The sequence below is a fragment of the Piliocolobus tephrosceles genome, chromosome 11, assembly GCF_002776525.5.
Source record: "Piliocolobus tephrosceles isolate RC106 chromosome 11, ASM277652v3, whole genome shotgun sequence".
Lineage (NCBI taxonomy): Eukaryota > Metazoa > Chordata > Mammalia > Primates > Cercopithecidae > Piliocolobus > Piliocolobus tephrosceles.
In genome coordinates this window covers 91,153,803-91,176,583 of record NC_045444.1, presented here as the reverse complement: position 1 = coordinate 91,176,583, position 22,781 = coordinate 91,153,803, and the positions used below count along the sequence as shown (strand labels likewise).

General features: G+C 36.1%; 1 protein-coding gene across 4 annotated transcripts in view; it reads right to left on the bottom strand.

Annotated features, from left to right (window-relative positions):
• The window catches only part of PARD3B (par-3 family cell polarity regulator beta), a 1,041,361-nt gene that overhangs the window by 896,405 nt on the left and 122,175 nt on the right, over positions 1–22,781 (bottom strand). For all 4 annotated transcript variants that reach the window (XM_026454609.1, XM_026454611.1, XM_026454610.1 and 1 more), the window contains exon 2: positions 7,647–7,748. In XM_026454609.1, the coding sequence (XP_026310394.1) occupies positions 7,647–7,748 (102 nt within the window). The remainder of the gene's footprint in view (positions 1–7,646; positions 7,749–22,781) is intronic.

The window sequence follows — 22,781 nt, the reverse complement described above, 5'->3', positions numbered from 1 at the left end:
ACATTATTAGTAGTGTGTTAATTACAATAACAACTGATGACTTACTACAGGCCAGATGCTCTCCTGAACATTTCATATTAACTTGCATAATTAGTACTATGTTTAGCTCCACTTATCCATGATAAAACTAAGGCACAAAGAGGTTAAGTAACTTGGACAAAACTAGACAAATACAGAGCCAAGAAGTGAACTGACGTTTTTGTCCAGAATCCAAGATCTTAACCATTCTGCCTACACACGAGGCACAAAAACAGTTGACGGGTAAGGAAGAGACTAAAAACAAGACGACCAATTTCTTGTCAATTACAGTAACCTTGGCCTGAAATATTACGGATGTAAATTTAGTAGCTGTGGAAGTGCAAAGACAAAAACAAACATATGAGAAAGGATAAAGGAAAGAATAAATTGGCTTTATTAAATAACTAAATTTTTCAAATAACTGCAAGTTCAAGCCTGGGAGACTAGGAAAAGGTGCTCCTAACCAACAAGAACAAGGACATCAATGGAGGAAGCCAACTGAAACTGAGTAGTTTTGATCTGCATGAGATGTTATCAGCATCCTAGGCAGGAAATGCAGAAATGGACTCAGGAACGACATCAGCTACAGACATGGTGTTCTATAACCTCTTCCTGGGTAGGGTATTTCCTCTTTTGGAAGATGATGAATTTAATCTACATGACTGTTGAGGTCTTGTTTGGATCCATGATTCTATAATTTTGTAATTCTATAAGCAGAGAGTAATCTTGAAAATTCTGAGCTAAACTTTTCTGACCAAGGTAATTCATTTGTTCTTCAGGAGCTTCTGCATTTATTTCTGAAACCTTCTCCAAACTTCTTCTATGTGCTTTTGTGTTTTTATAATGTCAACTCCCATGAACTAAAGTAAGACTTTTTGAAGGAAAAACAAAAACACATCATATCCTGATTTGTTTTTCTTTTAATTGTGGCTTTAAAATAGGTGCTTTAGCTTTTGACAGAAATCTTACTGATAAAATGAGGGCTCAGAAATGAAATAAATTAGGACCTTTTAAAAACAGCTGTTTAACTTAATTTAGCATTCTTCTTCTCCAGAAAACACAATATACTTCATAGCTTGTCCAACTACAGACTGAAAAAGTTACATACTTCATCACCACCAGTCATTAATCTTTCAGCCAGCGAATAGGTATGGTGGGAAGAAGTCTAAATTTAAAAATAAATTTAAAAGAGGAGTTTTTATAAATGCAAGGAATTTCCTTTAGTCCTTACTAGAAGATGCACAAAAGCACATGAAAACGTATGTAAACTCTGGCTTTATTCTCCAGGCCTGAGTCTGTGAGTTGTACTAAAAAATATAGCAAAAATTATTTTCGAATAAAGTAGAACCAAGTACTTCATCTTGTTCAGGAAGTAGCTCCTGTGAGCTGGTTTCTAGGTAACTGTGGACCCACTAGAGGGCAACAGAGTGTTCAGAAAGCAATTTGGCTTACGGATAAAGAGCCTGGCTTTAGGTCACTAGTTCATGTAGCATTGCGCAAACCAGTCTCCATTTTAAAATCATGTTAGATCTCCAAATGCTCCTTATGTTACCAAATAATATGTTCTGATAAAGGGATTCTCATTTCCAAGTTTAATCATACTGGCATTTTCATTTCTCAAATAATAACAATATATTAATCCAAATGTTCTGTCATATTCAAGTATCTTCTTATAAAACTATTTTACCAATTTAATAACTTTAAATAATTCGTATAAGTTTTGTTTAAAAAGCAGTTAAAATGTATAGTAAAATAGTTTCTTTGATGTTTAAATACTTAAAAACATCTAATAGTAACATCAAAACACCTAGGTTAAAAATACTGTAATAGCACTACCATAGTATCATTCATATAACAGCATTTGAGTTCTTAGTATATGCTATACTATACTTAAAATTTTATATAGCTTACCTATCCAGTTTTCCTATACCAACCCTGTAAGAACATTATATTCATTTTACAAATGGGGAAACCAAGGCCAAGGAGATGAAGAAACTTGCCCAAGGACAGATAACTACTAGGAGATAAAACTGAACTGAAATTGTAACATTTGAATACCAGGTACCACATATAATCCAGTGGGCAATTCACTTGGAAGCCCTGAAAGCCACTGGCATCTCTCCAAACTGAGCCCCCTAGGATAGGAAGTTTAGTCAAGAACAGAGGCATCTTTCCATGTTACTTTACTACATAATATAGTATTATTTTTGTATAGTTAATGAAACCATGGAGTAATTCAGTTTACATAATAGAAGTTATAGATTGCCATGTTTTCATGTTATATTGCAGTTGTCTTCTTCAAGCAAGCCAAAAATTAATAATGGCAATTGCCAAGGAAAATAATCATTTTAAAAAGCTTAATACTCAGAAGTTCTCATGCTCAGTTAAAAAAACTTAGGAAGGGAACATTAAGCTTTGCTTTGCAGTGGTTTACCAAGCATTGGTCTTCAGACTTCTTAGGGCCTTTCCATACTATAGTGAGAAACTGATAACTGAACAAGGCTGTTTGGCTGTGACTTTGAAATAATTTCTACACTATAGAAGATAACAGCTTAATTAGATATTTAAAGATCAAGTCTCAAAGAGTAAAAACTCACCCAATAAACTGAGGATCATTTGTGGCGGACTTTGGGAGGAAGGCAAAGAACAAGGAACCCATCTGAAGTACAAGGCATTTCTCTCATCCTGCAGGATCTCAATGCCCAGTCAATATGAAATTTGAGAAGACTAACATCACTTGAAAAGTTAAAATGGGAAAAGAGGCAGTGTATGTATTAGTGTCCTGTTGCTGCCATAGCAAGTCACCACAAACGTAGTGGCTTAAAACATCACAAATTTATTATCTTACAGTTCTGGAGGTAAGAAATCTGAAACAAGTCTCACTGGGCTAAAATCAAGGTATCAGCAGGACTGTGTTCTCTCTGGAGGCTTTAGGGGAGAATCCATTCCCTTACAATTCCAATGTCTAGAGGCCACCTACATTCTTTGCTGGTGGCACCTTCTCCAACTTCACAGCTGGCATTGGCTGGATGCACCTTTCTCACATCTATCTCTCTAATACTCACTCTCCTGCCTTCTTTCATTTACAAGGATGCTTGTGACTACATTGGGTCCATCCAAATAATCCAGAATAACCTCTCCATTTTAAGATCCTTAATCACATCTGCAAAGACCCTTTGTCATGTAACATTCATATTCACAGGTTGTAGAGATTAGGGAGTAGACATCTTTGGGGAGCCATTATTCTGCCTACTGAAAATAGCACAGTCTATAGTTGGTGCAAAAAAGTAGTTATTGGAATACAAATTAGTTTTTCTTTGTAACTGTATATGGTGGTTAGACTTCAAGTGCAGACTACAGAGTCCAGCTGAAATGCAACTGTATCTGAATCGAATAATCTAGGTCCTAGAAAAAAAGAGGATGCAAAAGAAAGCAACAGAGGTAGAGCTGACAAGACTTTATAATAAACTAGATGCAGGCTATAGGCAAACAGGGTTGAAGTATACTAAATATGTATGGCATATTAATTCTGAATTAATTTATAATTAATAAATTGTATACTCAACTGTTTTGTTATACTCAACAGTTTGGTCTATTGCCAACCTTTTCTTAGCAATGGTGGTGACTATGTAAAAGCAGAATTTATGATTGATGAATTTTCATAATAGAAATTATAGATACAAATGCCAAACTGCTCGACACATCAGAGAAGAAAATAAGTAAGATTACAGAAATTTAAATTCTAGGTTCCAGAGTCTGATTGTGCCATTTACTACCTGTGTGATCTTGGGCAAGTTACTTACAATTTCTGTGATTATTCTGGAAATTAAAAATAGGGATAGCACTAGCTCTTGTCTTCAGGATTGCTTTAAAATAAAGTAGAATAAATAAGGGCCAAAGACATTCCGGGCCATTGCTAGTAATCAATGATTAGGTTGGTACTATTGGGTGAACTAAGTTGGTAGCCTTTAGCAAACAGAGAAGAGACATGAGTGTAAAATTATAATTCTTAGATATTTATCCTAAATAACTTGAATCATCAGACTGATAGACAAGCTGAAGAATCTTTAGAATAACTGTCACAACCAGATAATTATTAAGTTTCAGCACAACATTTTATACAAATAGTTATAAGATGCAATATTCCAAAGCTGTTCCAATAATATTTTGACACATATAGGCTAGAAGTAGTATAACACAGCGGAGACTTCATCCCCATGGAAGCTCTACTGGGAAAGCAAGTTTAAAAAACCAAAGCTCCTATGGAATACTATGCAGCCATAAAAAAGGATGAGTTCATGTCCTTTGTAGGGACATGGGTGCAGCTGGAAACCATCATTCTCAGCAAACTATCGCAAGAACAGAAAACCAAACACCGCATGTTCTTACTCATAGGTGGGAACTGAACAATGAGATCACTTGGACACAGGAAGGGGAACATCACACACCGGGGCCTATTGTGGGGAGGGGGGCGAGGGGGAGGGATAGCATTAGGAGATATACCTAATGTAAATGATGAGTTAATGGGTGCAGCACACCAACATGGCACATGTATACACATGTAACAAACCTGCATGTTGTGCACATGCACCCTAGAACTTAAAGTATAATAAAAAAAATAATAATAAAATAAAATAAAAACCAAAGCTCCCAAAGAGACACCATGTATGCACCAAGCACTACGTTGGCCAAACGAATAATAGAGGTAAGACCAAAGACAAACCACTTTAGGCACAAGTTTTAAAAGTCATTTCTTAAGAACACTGGCTGAACTTTGTTAGAGTCTTCTCTAATTTTAAGTGGAATATCATTTAACCTCTAGTTTCTACCTTTACTGAAGTATATGGGATGGTGTTACCGTACACTAACTGGCCCAGCCTCCCCTGCTTTCTAAGTTTCTGTTTTTCCTGCCTGATACGTTGCAATCGACCAACAGTTCCTTAATACTACTTCTCACCTGGAGGGAGAGTCTTTCCTAGGAGGTGAGATATTTTGGGGTTAGAACAATGATTATGCGCATCTATCCATGCCTCTTTGGATTTGTTTTCTATCCATATTTTAAATGCCTAAGATTATTAGGTAGCCAGTTTGCAAACAGGTGAACTGTTATTTTGTCTAAGCTCAATACTGCCTTAAAGGATCCTGGGTGAGACTGATATGTCATTAAGCATCCACAAAGCCTCATTTATAGTTACTTCTTAATCTAAACTGCCAAAAAGTAAGGAAAAATGAAATTTGGCAGGGTCTTCTTTCTAATCTTAAGATTACCAAGGGTTGTCAAAAAATATGAAATTCTTTTTTTCATTTACTTTTTTTTTTTTTTTGAGATGGAGTCTTGCTCTGTCACCCAGGCTGGTGTGCACTGGTGTGATCTCGGCTCACTGCAACCTCCGCCTCCCGGGTTCAATTGATTCTACTGCTGCAGCCTCCCGAGTAGCTGGGATTACAGGCGCATGCCACCATGCCTGTGTAAGTTTTTGTATTTTTAGTAGAGATGGGGTTTCAACATGTTAGCCAGGATGATTCTGATCTCCTGACCTTGTGACCCACCCACCTCAGCCTCCCAAAATGCTGGGATTACAGGCGTGAGTCGCCGTGCCACTTACTTTTTAAAAGGAAGAAATGGCAACACAGCAACATCAAAAGTATAAATTCTCATGAACTCTGCAGAACAATACCAATTAGGCATCATGTAGAAATACTGAAGTACATTAACTGAATAAAGCTGAACCCAAGCAGTATTAATCCTCGGCTAGGATTTTAACTGATTAGCTCACTTTTTTTACCTTATTGAGTAATGGTGGTAGAGTCCCATTAAAACAGAGATTACATATAATAAAGCTATATCTGTGTGTAGGAAGTGGATTATGGTTATAAACTGCATTGCTGAGATAGTTTAAAAGAATGCTCTAAATGTGAGAGCTCTATAGGACAAATTATCTCCCTGGGTACTGTTCATGGACTTATCCTTCCAGTAACAAGGTATTGGATGAAGCTGGGGTAAGACATTTTCTTCTGGCCCTTCCTAAACTTGCCATTTTTTGGCCCTTCATTTTAATGCTCTGGACATCAGTGAAATCTGAGACAGGAACTGCCTTCTACATTTATAAACAACTAAAATATCTGGATTACTTCAAAGGAAGAAGATGATCTTTAGGGAAGAAGCAGAAAGTGAAATGGGGAAAAAGAAGTACAAACCCTTCTTTCAGGGTTCTGAAGGTTAATAATGCATTATTTACCCTTTTATTTATCCTGAGACCAACTAAACAGGAAATATATATCAAAATTATATACAGCAAGAGTCAAGGGTAGAAAGTAAAGGTGTCTTTTTCACTCATTAATTCAGTAAGTATTTTTGGGAATCAAGTTTGTGTAAGATATTATACCAGATACTATTAACAAAAACACACAAATAAAAATCTCCCAGTCCATGCCCACTAGGAGCTTACAATCTATTTAGGGAGATAAGTAGGTTTATCTAGATATCTAATTATTTCCCTAAATAGACTATAAAACTTAGTTATCTCCCTAAATAGACTACAAATCGCTAATAACATAAAGCAAAACAGGTTTGAATTACAAAATAAAATATGAAATGTAAATGCATAAAATGTCTGCAAAGATTAATGTAAGTTTGAACAGTCTGAAGAGATCTTATGGAAAAAGAAAAATATAAATTTTAACTGAGTTTAATAAATCACTTATTTATATTCCAGTCCAGCCAGGTAACACACAAAAATGTACACATACTCACCCCTGAAATTACGGGGAAAAAATACAGAGAAATATGTTTACAAATATAAATTATATTTGTAATATAATTTGTAAAATTATATTTGTAGCCTAGTACAAACAGCACTAAAGATGTACACTAGAAGAAACTTTGAAAGCTAGATCTCTGACAGAATTCAGTTTTTGAAAACACATTAGCCTTTGATGACAGGACCCCAGCCTGCAGTATTAAATATGTCTCAACAGCAATAATCGTGTGTATTGCAATAAAATAGTACACTTTCACACCTTTCTCTGTGTGGTCTCAGAAGAAAAATCTCATTAAAACAAGATATTTGCAACAGGATTATTCCCAAATAAGTGGCAGAACATGCTCAAACTTTTTGGAGTATTCAGTTTAGTGCCTTTTACTGTAGCAATGAAAATAAGCAATGAAAAACACTCCGGATCGTTGTTTGCCAGCTACTTCAAGAAAAATCTTCACTATAATTCTTCATATAACTTTCTGCCCCATTGTATTCTCTACTTGGAAACACATTCACACCTCAGGCATGTAGTTGAATATTTAGCAAGGGCCAGGAATAAACTACAGAGCCAGCAACGGCAACAATAATTCCAACAGCCTCACGTATGAAACTAATTTATTAAGACATATCAGGAACTCTTGGGAATGAAGTGTCTGCTAATTAGGCCAACACAAACAGATTCCCAAACCTTAACAAAGTTTTTCCAAACATCTGATGAAGAACTTTGATTTATGGGCTGTCCAGGTGAAACCTGAACAGATGGTATCTTTTAATAATAATTGACACGTGAGTTTGTTAAGGATTTCAGTCTCTTGAAAACATGTAACTCTGTAGAGGAAAACAAAGAGGCACATTTTTAGAGTTATCTACCTTGTCTTTATCTTCAACAACATCTGCCAAGACATCATCTGGATCCAGGATTCCTCCATCTGTATATTCTAAGTGATGAATCTTCACCCAGTAACCAGGACCCTATGGCAGAACAAACAACAAGTTTAATGATCTAATCTATATTAAAAACTTAAACACATTTTAATGTTGAGACATAAGTTGAGTTGTTAAAAATATGTTCTAGTAATCAAATTTTTAAACACCGAAAACAAATCCGAGAATCAAGGTGTACATATTTCATCAATTTTCCTGGAAGGTAAATTGCAATGTAAAAATAAACTGCTTGAAAAACATATTCAGGGAATTTTTATAACCTACAACTCAGGTAATTCCAAGAATACTCTGGAAAAGAAAGATCTTCTTGAGGGTACTTTCTGAAACTAGGAATACAAGTCCAAATAGATTGCAAAGCTATAGGGGAAAAAACCCAAACGGCAGAATCTGGGATGGTAATAGCTATCACTACAAAATATATAAATGGAATGGGTAACCACCAACCTCTTCACCTTTTTAAATCTCCATGCTCAGCATGCAACCTCACTCTGAGATAGGCAATGATGTACAGAGCAGGAGCTCCAGTCTTGCTTGTCATTTCCTGCAGCATGGCAGCAACTCAAACTGTGTTCAGAGTTGAATGGGGAATTCACTGAGTTGGGGTAGTAATTTAAGAGATGTTCAAATACTACTTTTTAAATAACGGATTACTTTTAAAAACCGCTTACTCTGATTCTAGAATTTAGAATAAAATAATCTGGCTCATTCAGTTACTATGTAGTGCCTGTTTCCAGGAAAGCTATGAAAGTGAACCATTAGAGCAATGGGACAAGAACATGAACCAGTGAATGAAGTAAAGAAAAACATTAGTAAGGTTTTACCAGAATCCCCAAGCTATAATCAATTTGGTTCTGTGAGTCTTAGAAAGCCCCTCAAAGTGGGAAACTTTTGAGCTATAATACACTTGGTATCCAATAAATGAACAGATACCAGTTTGTTAAAAAAGAAAGATGGAAATTCTTCTAGGATGAAGCTCTAAGCCTTTCCCATACGAATCCTTATTAGGGATAAGAACTAATATAACCCATGGAATTCAATTTCAATTTCATAAAAGCTAATAGAAATGGTTGTCATATAGTCTTCTCTTTAGCTGACCCCCAATAAAAGGTAAGGGCATACTGTTAAATAATAATTTTTTAAGGCATCTATTTGGAGAGCTACTAAAATGTGACCCAAGTACATAGCTTTCCAGTAATACAACTTGGTAAAGTGATAGTCTTTAAAAATCTAAAGGAATTCTCCTTAGTTAGGCTTTGGACATTTCAAAATTAAGTTTTCCATACAGCACTTTATTCCAAGTAAAATAAAAGGAGTTTTATTTACTTCTAATACTGAGTTTATAGGTGCAAACACCAATGATTTACTAGGAAACTTTAAATGCCTGACTCGGTAGGACAGATAGAGATCTCAAAGATATGAGCAGCGGGAGTATTCAGGTAAGAAAGGCACAGAACTCTCATTATTCAGTTTCTTTAACCAGAGATCTTTGCCAACCCGAAGTAATTGTGCTGTAAAAGATGAGCTAAGTATAATAGGCCAGATTTCAAAAAGGGAGGATCCTAGCATAGCAAAAACTATGTAATGGCCACTATTCAATACAACTCTCCCCCAGCAATATTTGGGAATTAAATCTTTTTTGTTATGGCCATGCTGCAAGCAACATATTTCTTCAAATCTACCCAGGACTTCTGACTGAAATATTAAATACTATGTATTCCTTGTAAAAAATCTGCTTATAAAAAGAGTTCAATTTAATTAATCTCTATAAACTTCCATTGAGTTTTGATATATTACCACGCTGTAGATGAAATCTGTTGATTTTAACCATGTTTATAAAAAGTAATGTATTCTAAAAAGTTTTCTTTATAGTATATTTGTACTTAAAAGCAGGCATCTATTAGCTATCTGCTTTTTTCTCGTGTTCAGTTTGTAAAAGCAGATTGTATCCCCTAAGATGGAGGTAAACAATCATCCTTCACCACTGCTGTAAGTGAAAACACACCTTTCTTCCTGCCTAGAGGTAGAAACACAGAGAGAGGAAAACCAGAGAGTCCTAATTTAAAATGAAGTAACTCAGAAAACACCCAGAGATAGGATCTGATCAGTGGCAAAGGGAATATCAAACAAACGGCAGCAAGATGGGGTTGCTACATCACATCCATTCCTCCCTCATTCACACTCCTGGGATCCAAGACATTGTAGAAAATAAGACACGGGAGTAGAAACTAAGACACCATTCTCTAATTTGATTCAAAAGACCTCAGAACTCAATGAAGTAAAAAAGCATCTTGATGCATTTTGGAAAAATATATTTGACCCCAAAATTTTAAGTGAATAAAATGGTGTCAGAATATGGAAAGACCGCAATTTGAACTCCCTCTTTCACATTGATATTGCCATTTTGTACATTCCAAAGAAGAAAAGAGTAGGCTAATGATGGGCACAAATCTACACCCAACCCTGAACAAGAACAGACAAGCCATAGGAAATCAGTCTCAGGGTTAATATTTTACACATCTGAGAGGGGGGAAAATGTCAATAAACCACAGTACATACCAACTGTGATTTTGTCCCCATGGTATTTTGTCCACGGTGCTACTGATCACTCAAAAATGTACATACAATATATGCAACCTACAGCCATTGTAAGACCATAAATTTATCCTGACTCTCTTATGCATGTAAAAATTTCAACCATTACATTGCAGTCAACATTTTGCATTTCATTTACTTGGTTTTATTGCCATCAGGAATAAAACTGATCAGACATGAAAAGGTGTTCACATATGTGTTCTGGTTCATACTGTCACTGGGAAAAGTTTACTATATTTTTTATGATTATGACATTTAACTTGCCTTTATATTATTGCACAAGTAACTGTGGTACACATAACTTTTAAATCATTTTGAAAATATCTCTAATATATGTGCTCATTTTATTATGCAATGTCTTACTATTTATACTCCTAGGATCATTCAAGTATTGAAAAATAATGTTATAATTATGTTTTCTCCACTTCTGACATTATTGTATCTGTTTTTAAAATAAAACAGTTAATTTAAATGCTACTGAAATTTTAAAACTAAAACTAGTCTATGAGAATGAATTGCAAAAGGAAAGCAAAACAAAAACACATGCATTACAGGAAGAAGACAGAGTATTTTTAATGATCAAAAATGGTTCCAAATAGGCATTAATACTAATAGCGCCAAGACCTTCACTGCGGGTAGATGACACGAAATTTTACCTTATGCCTTAGAAAATTTACATTAACCATGTTTGAAGTACAGTAATTTTCCACTTGTAATACCTAAAGGAGTAGACTGGCAACCCACATACTATAAGGCTGTGACTACCAAGAACTGGGATTATGCCAATAATCACAAGAAAGGGAAAACTTGGAGGGGCCCAACCAAGATGCCTGTGGTCCAGGAAAGGAAAAAATAGCCTGCAGTGGCAGCAAGGTCCCGAAGTGAGGAGAGCGCTGCCAACGAAAAGCCGATTTTTGGAGAAGGGCTACATTAATTACAGTCCTCAGCCATGCAACTGGTTTCCTGGTGGCTTAATGTTTTTACTAGAAGAATCTCACCCACTGGAACACAACAGCAATAGTTAAATGGAAGGTAAAAACAAAACAGAATTTTCTTTATAGAATTTAACTTCATGAATTTGGTGGCACATGTCCACAAAGTGAGATTTCACCTACAGGTCAGGTAATATAGGTACTATGTGTTTTATATGATTAACTCATTTATCCTCAAAATGCCTCATAAAACAGTTAATCCACTTTATAGATGAGAAAACCAAGGTAGGTGAATTAATTTTCCAAAGTTCAGACACTGCATAAGCAGGAAAGCCAAGGTGGGATTTTTTAAACACAAAGTATTTTATTAAGCAACTTAATACAAAGCACAATTATCAAGGAATTAGGCTAGGAATCAGGTCCATTTCTATTCCTACATAAGCATATGGACCCAGGCAAGTTGCCATTATTCTGGGCCTTGGGTGCATTATCATTAGTGAGCCTGGAGACTCGATGGCCTTTTGTATGATGTACCTCATAGAGGTCAAAACATAGAGACAATGGCGGGTGACAATGGGAGGCCCTAAATTCTTTGCTTAAGTGGATCTGTCCCATGCTTCACAAATGAGAATTAAGTGGGGAAACTTTCAAAACATAATCTTCATAATCATAGATTTAAGGGTTTTGGAAACAGTGGAAAAAGATCTTACTGCCAAGAGTACAGAGGGAGTTTGAGGCACTGGAAATTAGATAGAGAATTATAAAAATGTACATGCACATAACACTTAATTACTTTTATAATAATCTTCTGGGGGCATTCTCCCCTCTACCCAAGACCAAAAGAGAATCAGATGCCCCACAATGCTCCCAGGAAGGAGAAGGTGACACAGAGCATGTCTGCAGACTGTTTGGAGCAGACAGAGAACAGGAGCCTCTGAGTAGCCAGCCACAGAGTAGTTTAGGGAAAAACAAGAGTTTTGGAAAATGATGCCCAAACAAAGCCTAGCAGAGCAGCACTGACACCTAAAAGGAAAGCATCAAGCCAGAAAACGCAGTAATGAATATAGAGTTTATTATGAACCAGCCCTAACTGGCTTCAGAACACACCTTCACCTTCCTAAAATAGATCAACCAAGTATAAACTTCAGGAGAACAGCCTAGAAGAACATGAGCTGAGGCTGTTTGAATTAACTACAGTATGTTTCCAAAGAATTCAGCAGAACTAGAATGGGATCCGGAGTTTTTATGCTGGGTTGAAAGTAACACCTGGCAAGTTCAATAGAATTATAAACCTTTAATTACATATAAAACGAGGGAGAATTAGTCCATACATATATTCACTTCCAGATCTAAAAATCTATGGTCCCATCAAAAGAAAGTTGGTATGGCCATACTAATCCTAATACCAGATGAAGGAGACATCAAGGAAAGAAGTACTAACAAAAAATAAAGTGGGATATTCAATCATGATAAAAGGATCGATCTACCAGAAAGTTAACAATGTTAAATCTCTATGTACCGAATAATATAACTGTAATACATATACTGTCAAAATGAAGAGATCTTTTAAAAATATTTTAAAAACACAAATTGGGAGACTTGATAGGAAACAAAAAAAAAAATGAGCAAGATATAAATCATCTGACTAACACAAGTAACAAATGTAGCCTAACTTATTTGTATTTACACACACAAACACACATATATGCACACACACAGTATAACCAAAAAGATTAGAAAATACGTTATAAGTGTACATGGAACATGTACCAAATTTCAAAGGTCTGAAATCATTTAAAATATGTTCTCTTATCACAGCAGAATCAACCACAGAAAGATATCTAGAAAAATGCCCAACTGTTTGGAAATTAGGATATACAGTTCTGAAAAATCCATAGATGAAAAATAAAGGCAACGAGAAAATAATTTTAATAATTAAAATAGCAAAAATGTGTGGAATGCACGTAAATCAGTGCCAAATGTGTCAGTTATGGTCTTTAATGCACATATTAACAAGAAAAAAGTTGATCAAACAGCTAGAAAAAAAATAGCTAATGAAATCCAAAGACATGGTGAAGAAAATAAAGAGCAAAGAACAATGAAATAATAAAACAACAACAACAAAAAATCAAAGTTGGTTCTATGTAAAGCTTGACAAAACTAGTAAGTACATAGCAGAACCAATCAAGAAAAATAAAACAAATTTCCAAAATCAGGAAGGAAAAAAGGCAAGCAAAACCATTATTGATCCTATAGATACTGAAGAGAATATTCTAAAAGCCTTGGACCTATAAATTTAACAATTTTTATAAATATGAATGAATTCTTTGAAAAATACAACTTATCAAAATGGACAGTAAAAATAGAAAATATGAATACAAAAACAGTAAGAATGAAATTGAATTTGTTTCAAAACCTTCCAGAGGTTCCTTCAAAAGGAAAATTCTCAGCTCAGATGACATCAAGGTAAAAATCTTCCTAATATTTGAGGAACAAATGATGCCAATCTTTTATACAAATACTTCTAGAGACTAGAAAAAGAGAAAAATTCTCTCAGCTCTTTTTTAAAAAGATAGCACAAATTTGATACCAACATCCTTACAAGGTTATTACAAGAAATGACAGACCAGTCTCTCTCTCTCTCATGAATATGTAGGTGAAAATCTTAAACATTTGTAAATCAAATTCAGTGATGTCTATAAGGAGTAATACATGATAACCAAGTGGAAATTATTACAGTAATGCAAGAGTTGTTTAAAAGTCAAAAATCAACCAAAGTTATTCACAAATTAATATAGAAAAAAGGATAAAGATCAAATGATCATCACAATGGATGCAGAAAAAGCATTTGAGAATATGCACTACCAAATCACAGTATAGAAGTATCTTTGTACATAAGGCAAACCACTAACTAAACAAAACCAGCTAAAGATTAAAAAATTAAAACATTTACAATAGCGTAAAATCAAATACTTATGAATAAGTCTAACAAAAATATGAAAAACATTTATGCTTTAAAATTATAAAATATTAGGAAAAAATAAAGAAGACTATCATAGATTGAAAAACTCACTATTGTGAAGATATTGATCTTGTCCAAGTTGATTGGGGTTAGGGTAAGGATTGTGAGAATACAAAGCAACTACAATTCCAGTACACTAAGGGTAAAAGTGTAAATGTATACAATCACTTGGGAAAACTGGCAGTAACTGAACATAAACATACCATAAAGCTGAATGAACATCACGCGTAACTCAGCAATTCCACTTCTAGGTATATATCTAACAGAAATCTAGGTATATATCAAATCCTGCTATGAATATTCCGTGTGTCTTTTGGTTAGGTATATATCTAACCAAACAACACACAGAATATTCATAGCAGGATTATTTTTAATACTTAAAAATCTGGAAATAGCTCAAATACTCATAACCAGTAGAATGTATAAACTACAGTACGTCCATGCAATGGAATACCATACAGCAAGAATGAACAAACTACAAGTTTATGCAACAACATGAGTAAATCTCGCAACATGAAATTGCATAAAAAGAGCCAAATACAAAACAAGCACATCTTGTATGATTATATGCATAACAAGCTCAAAAGAGGCATAACTGATTCACAATGTAGAAGTCAGGAGACTGGTTACTCCTTGTGAGGGGGAAGGGCAGTGAGTAGAAAGAGGCATGAAGCGGCTTTCAGGGCAATGTTCTATTTCTTGACCTGTATGCCAGTGATACAGAGAGGAGGCAGGGAAATACTAGATAGAAGAAGGCAGCTCCCTGGCAAAGACCCCACCCTCGAGTCTGGAATTTGCAGCCCTAAATGAGCACAGTTATCCCTGTTTTCCTGCTCAAATGTTACTTTTTGGCCCACCCAGCCTCCGTATCTTCTGCTGATATAAACCTCAGAGCTCAGCTGGCAGAGACAAGAGGCTGAAGCGACTGGGCATCAGAGACTACGGAGAGACGTGGCTTAACGTCAGACCACGTGACTTCGGAGATGACCCAGCTGGAGTCAGCCAGGCTTCAGGGAAAGATCACTTTCTTCCCATACCATCCCTGTTCTAGCACCTCTGGCACTGACAGCCACCTCCATCAGTCAATAAAACCTCTGCATTCACCATCCTTTAAGTCCGTGTAACCTGATTCTTCCTTGATACCAGACAAGAACCCGGGTACCAAGAGGGCAGGCTATATGTCACCCTGACTCTCCCCTGAGCTGGGTAAGGCTTAGCTCTCTGTGAATGGCAACAGCTAAAAGGGCATTGTTTGTAACACACACCTCCTGGGGCTCCAGAAGTTGCGGGCAACCACTGATCGCTACCACAGGCCGGTACTTGGTTTGGTCCTGCCAGCACCTAAAGGCACTTGCCCCAGCTCCTGCGCCTGCTCACCTGCGTGCTCCCCCTCCCATAAGGGGTTCGAGCTGGGCTGCAAAGGAGCCACCCCTCATGGCAAGTCCTGCAAGGGGGTCAGGGAACTCTCCTGTCTCAGTAGCTACACTTATTTGTGTACTTTTCTGTACATGTGATATACTGCCAAGGTATTTACATAAAAATGAAAATAGTATCTTTGCTTCCAAAAATGTGACTTTTTCAAACTGAAATACCTAATTGTTCCTTTTGCACATGCCATCTCTACAGCTAAATACATGAAGACCACCAAAAAGCTGTTCAGAGTAAGAGTCTAGTTTCCTTAGAAGGATAAGAACAAATTCTAAAACAACAGGAATGTAGAAGTCCCAGAAGATGGGAAGGCCAGGTCATCCGACCAATAGAACATGTAGCTAACTGACTACCAGTTATTCAACACTTCTAAGAAGCCCCGGAGACGCTTAGTTGACCACAGGCTTTAACGAGTCAGCAGTGATGAGTCTGCTAAAAATACTGTTATTACCATCTTAGGCTATGATAATACAAGGACTGTGTGAGAACAGAACAAGGAATCATTTCACTCTGGGCCAAAGTGGTCCCACTACATTTACAGTATTTTGTCAAATTTGAAGAGACCATCATTAACTAACTGGAGATGACCCATATGACAGTAACCACAAAGGTTAAGGAGATGGAAATATATCTTATGATGAGTGAGCTGAACTAATTTAATTTAGGCTTGTCTAAATTGGAGGACAAAAAGGAAAACACTTTGCTATTTCAAAGACAGAACTACAGTTTACAGGGCACTGAGCTCTTAAAAGTTATCAGGTAAGGTAAAAATCACTTATTATTAAAATTACTCCTAAAATTCCCCTAGGGAGACACCACAATGGAAGTGAACATACATCCTCTGAATAAGGCCAGTGCTACTTGTTTTTAATCTAGGCTTGGAGTGTTCATTGTCTTTTCAGTTGAACACCAGAGGAAGTACCTGGATTACACTGGAGACCATATTTTATGAAAAAGTTTTATCTTAAACACTTAGACCTCCATAAGTAAGTACATGAGAACTGAGGCAACAGAGGTAACAGCGAGAGTTACATGACCATAGGAGATTTCCAATCAAACTAAAAGACTTCCACATAAAAGAAAGATTTGGCTTCTTCTGTGCTGTTCCAGAAATGATACATAGACTACGTAGACAACAGAGAGGTAGACACTCAGCATAAGAAAGATCCTTCAAAAAGAACAATCTTGGCCAGGTGCGGTGGCTCATGCCTGTAATCACAGCAATTTGGGAGGCCAAAGTGGGTGGATCACGACGTCAGGAGTTTGAGACCAGCCTGACCAACATGGTGAAACCCCTTCTCTACTAAAAATACAAAAATTAGCTGGGTGCGGTGGCATGTGCCTGTAATCCCAGCTACTCAGGAGGCTGAGACGGGAGAATTGCTTGAATCCAGGAGGTGGAGGCAGCAGTGAGCCAAGATTTCGCCACGGCACTCTAGCCTGGGTGACACAGCAAGACTCTGTCTCAAAACAACAACAACAACAACAACAACAACGAGTAGAATGGGATGTATGGTGAAAACACGAGCTCTCTACATCTGTCAAGAATGAAGCAAAGGCTAGATAGCCATATCTCAAGGATGCTACAGGATAAGACGTGAGACTTCTGTGATCCTGAAGATCCCTTCTAACTCTCAGACCTACAGTACCTAGAACCTCAGAGATCCTTAGGGCTTTGAACTCTTGAAAGAGGAAATCTCTGCTGTAGGGTAGGAATATAGATTCGGCAATTCTGCAGGATTCCCCTGTTACTGTGCATCACCAAGCAGAAAGTCTATTAAGCAAAACATCATGTTTTGAATTCCCCAATCTACCAGTTATTCCAGTATCTTGCCATGTAGCCTGAAAATTCATTAATTTATGAACAAATTTAAGAAAGACGTCTTTCATCTCCAAGATAAAAGAAATACTCCGGTGTGTGTGGGGGGGGGAAGCCTGAGAATTTTATATTGATTAGAACATTAGTTTTGAATAGGCTGTTTTCTCACTCTAAAATAGTTCTCCTCCTACCTTCCCCTTATTACCACTCCAACCCCGCACCAAAAAAATACTTGGAATTTTCAAGCCTTGACTAGTAAATTCGTAAGTTCAAAGACTGGAAGGAATTCATTGGCTCAGAGAGCACCAAGAATAGGCCTCTTATTTTAAAGAGAGGGAACCAGTATAAACCAGTATGGCTTAACAAAGGGTAAGCCATAGAGAAGGCATTAATAGTTGTTTTCTTCTGATGTATAATTTTAAACAAAATAATTGCAATATAAAAGCACCAACAATTCCAGGGAATTTTTTTCTATATTATCTCATAATCTAAGTTTTAATAATATTACTTTATTCCCTTTTTCAAGTATAAAAATATTTAAGTATTGAGACATATATTTCACTTCCTAGTTCATATATCAGCTAAATATTTAAAGGAATGTTAATTACCCCATGTCACTTCTCATTCAGCTTTGTGAAGTAACCATAATCTCTGCAGTTTTCTTTATATAAAGGGCTTTAGAGGTTCATTTTTCATTTTAGGATTAATCTAAATTTATTTGAAGAGAAAAGGTCCAGATCTAGATAGAGTTTTTTTTTAATATAGAAGAAATTTTAATTATTTCCAAATGTACTGTCTACATCATCTCAAGACACTGACTTTAAAAGAATATAGAAATTTCATTTTCCTACAGCTCTAGGAGTAAGTTAAAGACTCACTCTTAAATGCATGCAAGTACCGGCCTTATGTAACTCTTCAGATTTATATATAGTATAATCACAAAACTGAAGTTATCTCAGGAAAATTAAATGTTAAAAGTCTGAAATTTTTAAAAAATTAAATACATTTAATGCATAATTGATGTAAACATATTTAAATAGGTTAAATGAATTTAATCCATTTAAAAACAATTCTCGGTATGAAAGACGTAAAACACTAAACCATTACTAATTTAATAATATTGAAAAACAATGTCTCAAAGTAATTTTAAAGAAAACAGCTGATTTTTTAAAAATCCTGTTTTCCATTATTTGTTTCCAATGAAATGTTATAGTCCAAAGCCCTGGATGCCAAGGTTTTCGAAACTTGTGTGGTCCAGAGGAATTCAAAGCCTACAGTTAAAAAGTGGAAGCAGCCATCTCTCCAAAGAGAAGAGCAAGTTATTAATTTTTAGACTAATTCTTCCATTATAAAGTCCTGAAAAGCATTCTGCTACAAAATGAATTTTAATAAGAATAAATTTGAGAATGCAAATTTGTACAACTCACAGTTTACTTAATATCTCCAATTTAAACTCTCTTGGTGCTATAATGTTAGCATCTTTGTATGCTAACTCCAAAGAATACTTTCAACAGATACTGTCTATCAGTTGTGTGTATCTTTGTGTACATGAATGACTGAGGAAGTTTTAAAGCATTTTACAGGTAACAATAATGGCCCTTAGCTCTTTACTTGAACACAGTTTTATGGCTCGATCACAGAATAGATTAAGACACAGAAAGGAGAAGTTTAATTTATTGCAGAAGAGGTACTGGTGGCTGTGTTTATAAAATAAGTTAACTTTAATAAACTAACTCTAAGATAAACATAAAGACTTCATCAACTTTACTGCAACCACCGACCTCCCCCAGCCCCCACCCCCTATCCACACTGTTTATGAAACTTCTTTTCAGTGTAGCAGTAATAGGAATAGTAAGGGATTATTTGCCTCTGATCTTCCAAAGGATTGGGGATAATACTGCCTGCTACTGTTAGCTGTGTTTCTCTAACAACTTCATTCCTCCAGAATGCTGCAGATGGATCACAAGTTAGCTAAAAAGAACACAGAGAATGCAGAGAAGAAAGTAGGAAGAGCTAAGCTCAAGTATCCCCTACTCAGAGAGAAATTTCTCGACCTAACTAACGCTGATTCCCTGGCAGTATCATAAATTATCAATATCATATGTTATCCTTATTTTATTCAATTATTTGTTAATTTTATGGCTTAGTCTGCCCCAGCTACAACATAAGCGCCATGATTCAGAAACCTCATTTATCTTATTCACTTCCATATCCCCAGCACCTAAAACTACTTCTGACATTCATTATACATTTGTCATACAAATGAAGACAATGAGAAACATAAAAGAGTAAGAAAGTAGGGGGAGGGGCTCATGGCCTATAACAGAGAAAGCCATTTTATTGATACTGAGTAAAAGCTCAAATCTTGACATCTAGATCTTTTGATACAGACAAGGGCAGCATGGGAGAAGCAGAAACACCGTAGACTGCAGGTCAATGACAGTCATTTCTGCAACATGTGCTGAGTTCTTACAGCATCTAAGAAAAGACGAGAATGAAAATCCAGTCCTTGGAAGGAATAAAGCTTAAATTTTAGTGAAGGGAGACGACAATAATTAACAAACAAAATATATACATGAATTAATGATATGTTAGTAAGTGATAAGCGATTTGAGAGATAAAATAGAGTGGGATGAGGAGGATGGGGAGTACAGGCAGTTTGTATTTTTAAATAAGGGGTCAGGCCAGGCCTCCATGAAAAAGTGACATTTGAGCACAGACTTGAGGCAAGTCAGGGGCAAGTCTCATTGCAGTCATTTGTAAAATAAGTCAAAGCTCAGAAAAGCAACCCTTACATGAGAGTGGGAAAACTAGTTCACTTGTCAGGTTGAATAAACTTGATGGAGATGCAAAAACACCAAGTGGTAGTAACCACCTCTCTACCCTTGCCAAGAGTATCTTGCACCACACTGGGTAAATTTTTTATTCCACTCTAAAAAATGAAATAAAAGTCTACTAGTTTTTATATCACCATTAAATATGTTTAAAGATACCTTTTCTTTTAAATGAAAATCCTTCTAGAAAGGAAGAAGAAGGGACTTACATGTTATTTGCATCTCAGATTTTTTTTTTCCAAACGGCTGAAGTACAGCACAGCAGGATTGGCTGGGCATGTCCCACATAAATAGGATAATTCAGCATACTCTCCAAAATGCTTAGTGGAAAAAGTATGAGCTTTAAAGTAAGACAAGGCTGACATTCAAAATCTACCACTCATAAATGGGAACAATATCCTCTATCCTCACTGGATTGTGAGAAATTTATTACATATTCACATACATGGACACACAGATATATACATACATATATTTTCTTTCTTGGCACCAGATTCTTACATTCCAAAGGCAGAGCCATTTCTGATGTGTATGCCACTGTAATCCCAGCATCTGACACTGCACTCCTCTTACAATAGATGTACAATAAACAGTGCCTGTGATTATTACTACTCTGCATAATTCCTCAAAACTAGAAGTTAATGAGCAGTTAGGAGGGCAAAGAGACCCTCTGGGCTTGGGAAAGAATAAAGTCAGCAGGAAGTGAGCAAAAGGCCCAGAAAGAGAAGCACCAGAATGGTAGGCAAGTTTTTCACACATCAAAAATTTGGCTGGGAAGAAACGCTCTTCCCAATTTGTTTCCTATGCCTGTGATCAAAATGTAGTCTGTAGGCTAATGCATTCCATGAAACTGTTTGTTTTTCATTTGCAATAAAAGAAATACAAAAATTGGGAGTAAGCATTTTTAAAAATTTATAGCAATTTTTTATTGCTACAATATTCATGCACATGATTTTGTATTTTATAAAAGTATCTGTTTGCCACAGATGAACAAACAAAACAAACTGGTACTCTATCACAAACAATTTGAGAATTTCTGGATACCCTGGACATCTGCCCTTCCTGTCCAGTGCCTTAGCTAAGATTCATAATTAACTGACACATTCATTGACATTAATCAAAATGTTGACATATGAAAAGCCCATGCAGACAATACAAATTTTCATTTAAATATTCTTTACACGGGAAAAAGCAAGCCAAACTCCAAAAACAATTAGCAAAAACTTTTTAGAAAATTTTAGAAAATAGCCTGCCAACAAATGGTGATCCAGATTCTCTTGGGTGTAACACCTTATCTACTTCAGAAGAGCGAATGAGTAGATGAAGACACAAAAAACAATGTAGTATTGCCTGCAATGATGTACCATTATACCGTTATTACACTACTAAGTTATAAATACAGTGGGAGGGAAATGCCAAGCAGGAATGAAGAGGCAAACTACAACAACAAAATTAAGCTCAAAATTCACCTTATAAAGAAAGATGCTAAAAATTATAGAAAAATAATCAAAATGTTGAGGAAAAAGTTTTCCGAGGATTATATCACACTATCAGTTGCATACATGCACATATATATTTGAATATATTCATTAATGCATACATATTAATATAACCCCAAAGCTGAGATGTCTATGGGTCTGTTTTTTATAGTTTGTAAAGGAAAATAAGTTCCATCTTTATTGTTTTGAAAATCGCACATGCAGAAATATTTTAATTTTAAAAATTATCAGCTAACACACATTCACAGTTACAGTCATTATAACTATCTCATTCCTTCTTTGAAAATCATCCCCAAACGAGGAAATTAAGAAACAAAACCATAAACTCTATCTTCATGGAAGTAGCAGATATCTGTAACTCAAATCACAACATGAAGACAGAAAACGGATAGACAAAGAAGTAATGACTTCTCAGATGGGAAGAATGTGAAACCCAACCTCCTGCCAATGAAGAGAGCTAGCATGAAATACAAGCCTATCTACTTCGACAGGGTCTGAAGACCCCAGGTATCATGAAGAGTAGATGAAGGTGGGGCTGAAAATGGTGAACAAAAGTTGCCTGACAAATTCTTTAAGGAAGGATAAAACTCCTAGGTAGGTGCTCCCCACCATCTCACTCATCAAGAGGCAAGAGATATAATCTCTGAAGAAACTGAAAAGGAGCAAGATCCAGACTCCAAGACATCAGGCACAGAGAAGGGCTGAATGTAAAAGGCTACAGACTAAAGACTGGGGTTCACATGCCAACTTTGCTACTCCATTCAACCCCAGCAAGGTAAAAACCAGGCTTACACTCAACCCTCCTCCCAGTCACTCTGGACAGGTGATTAGACGAATGTGCTCCACCAAAATGAGGGACCCAGGGAACAAAGGACCCAACATACAAGAGATGGGAAGGGAATTCTCAGATAAACAGTGACCGCAATTAACATAA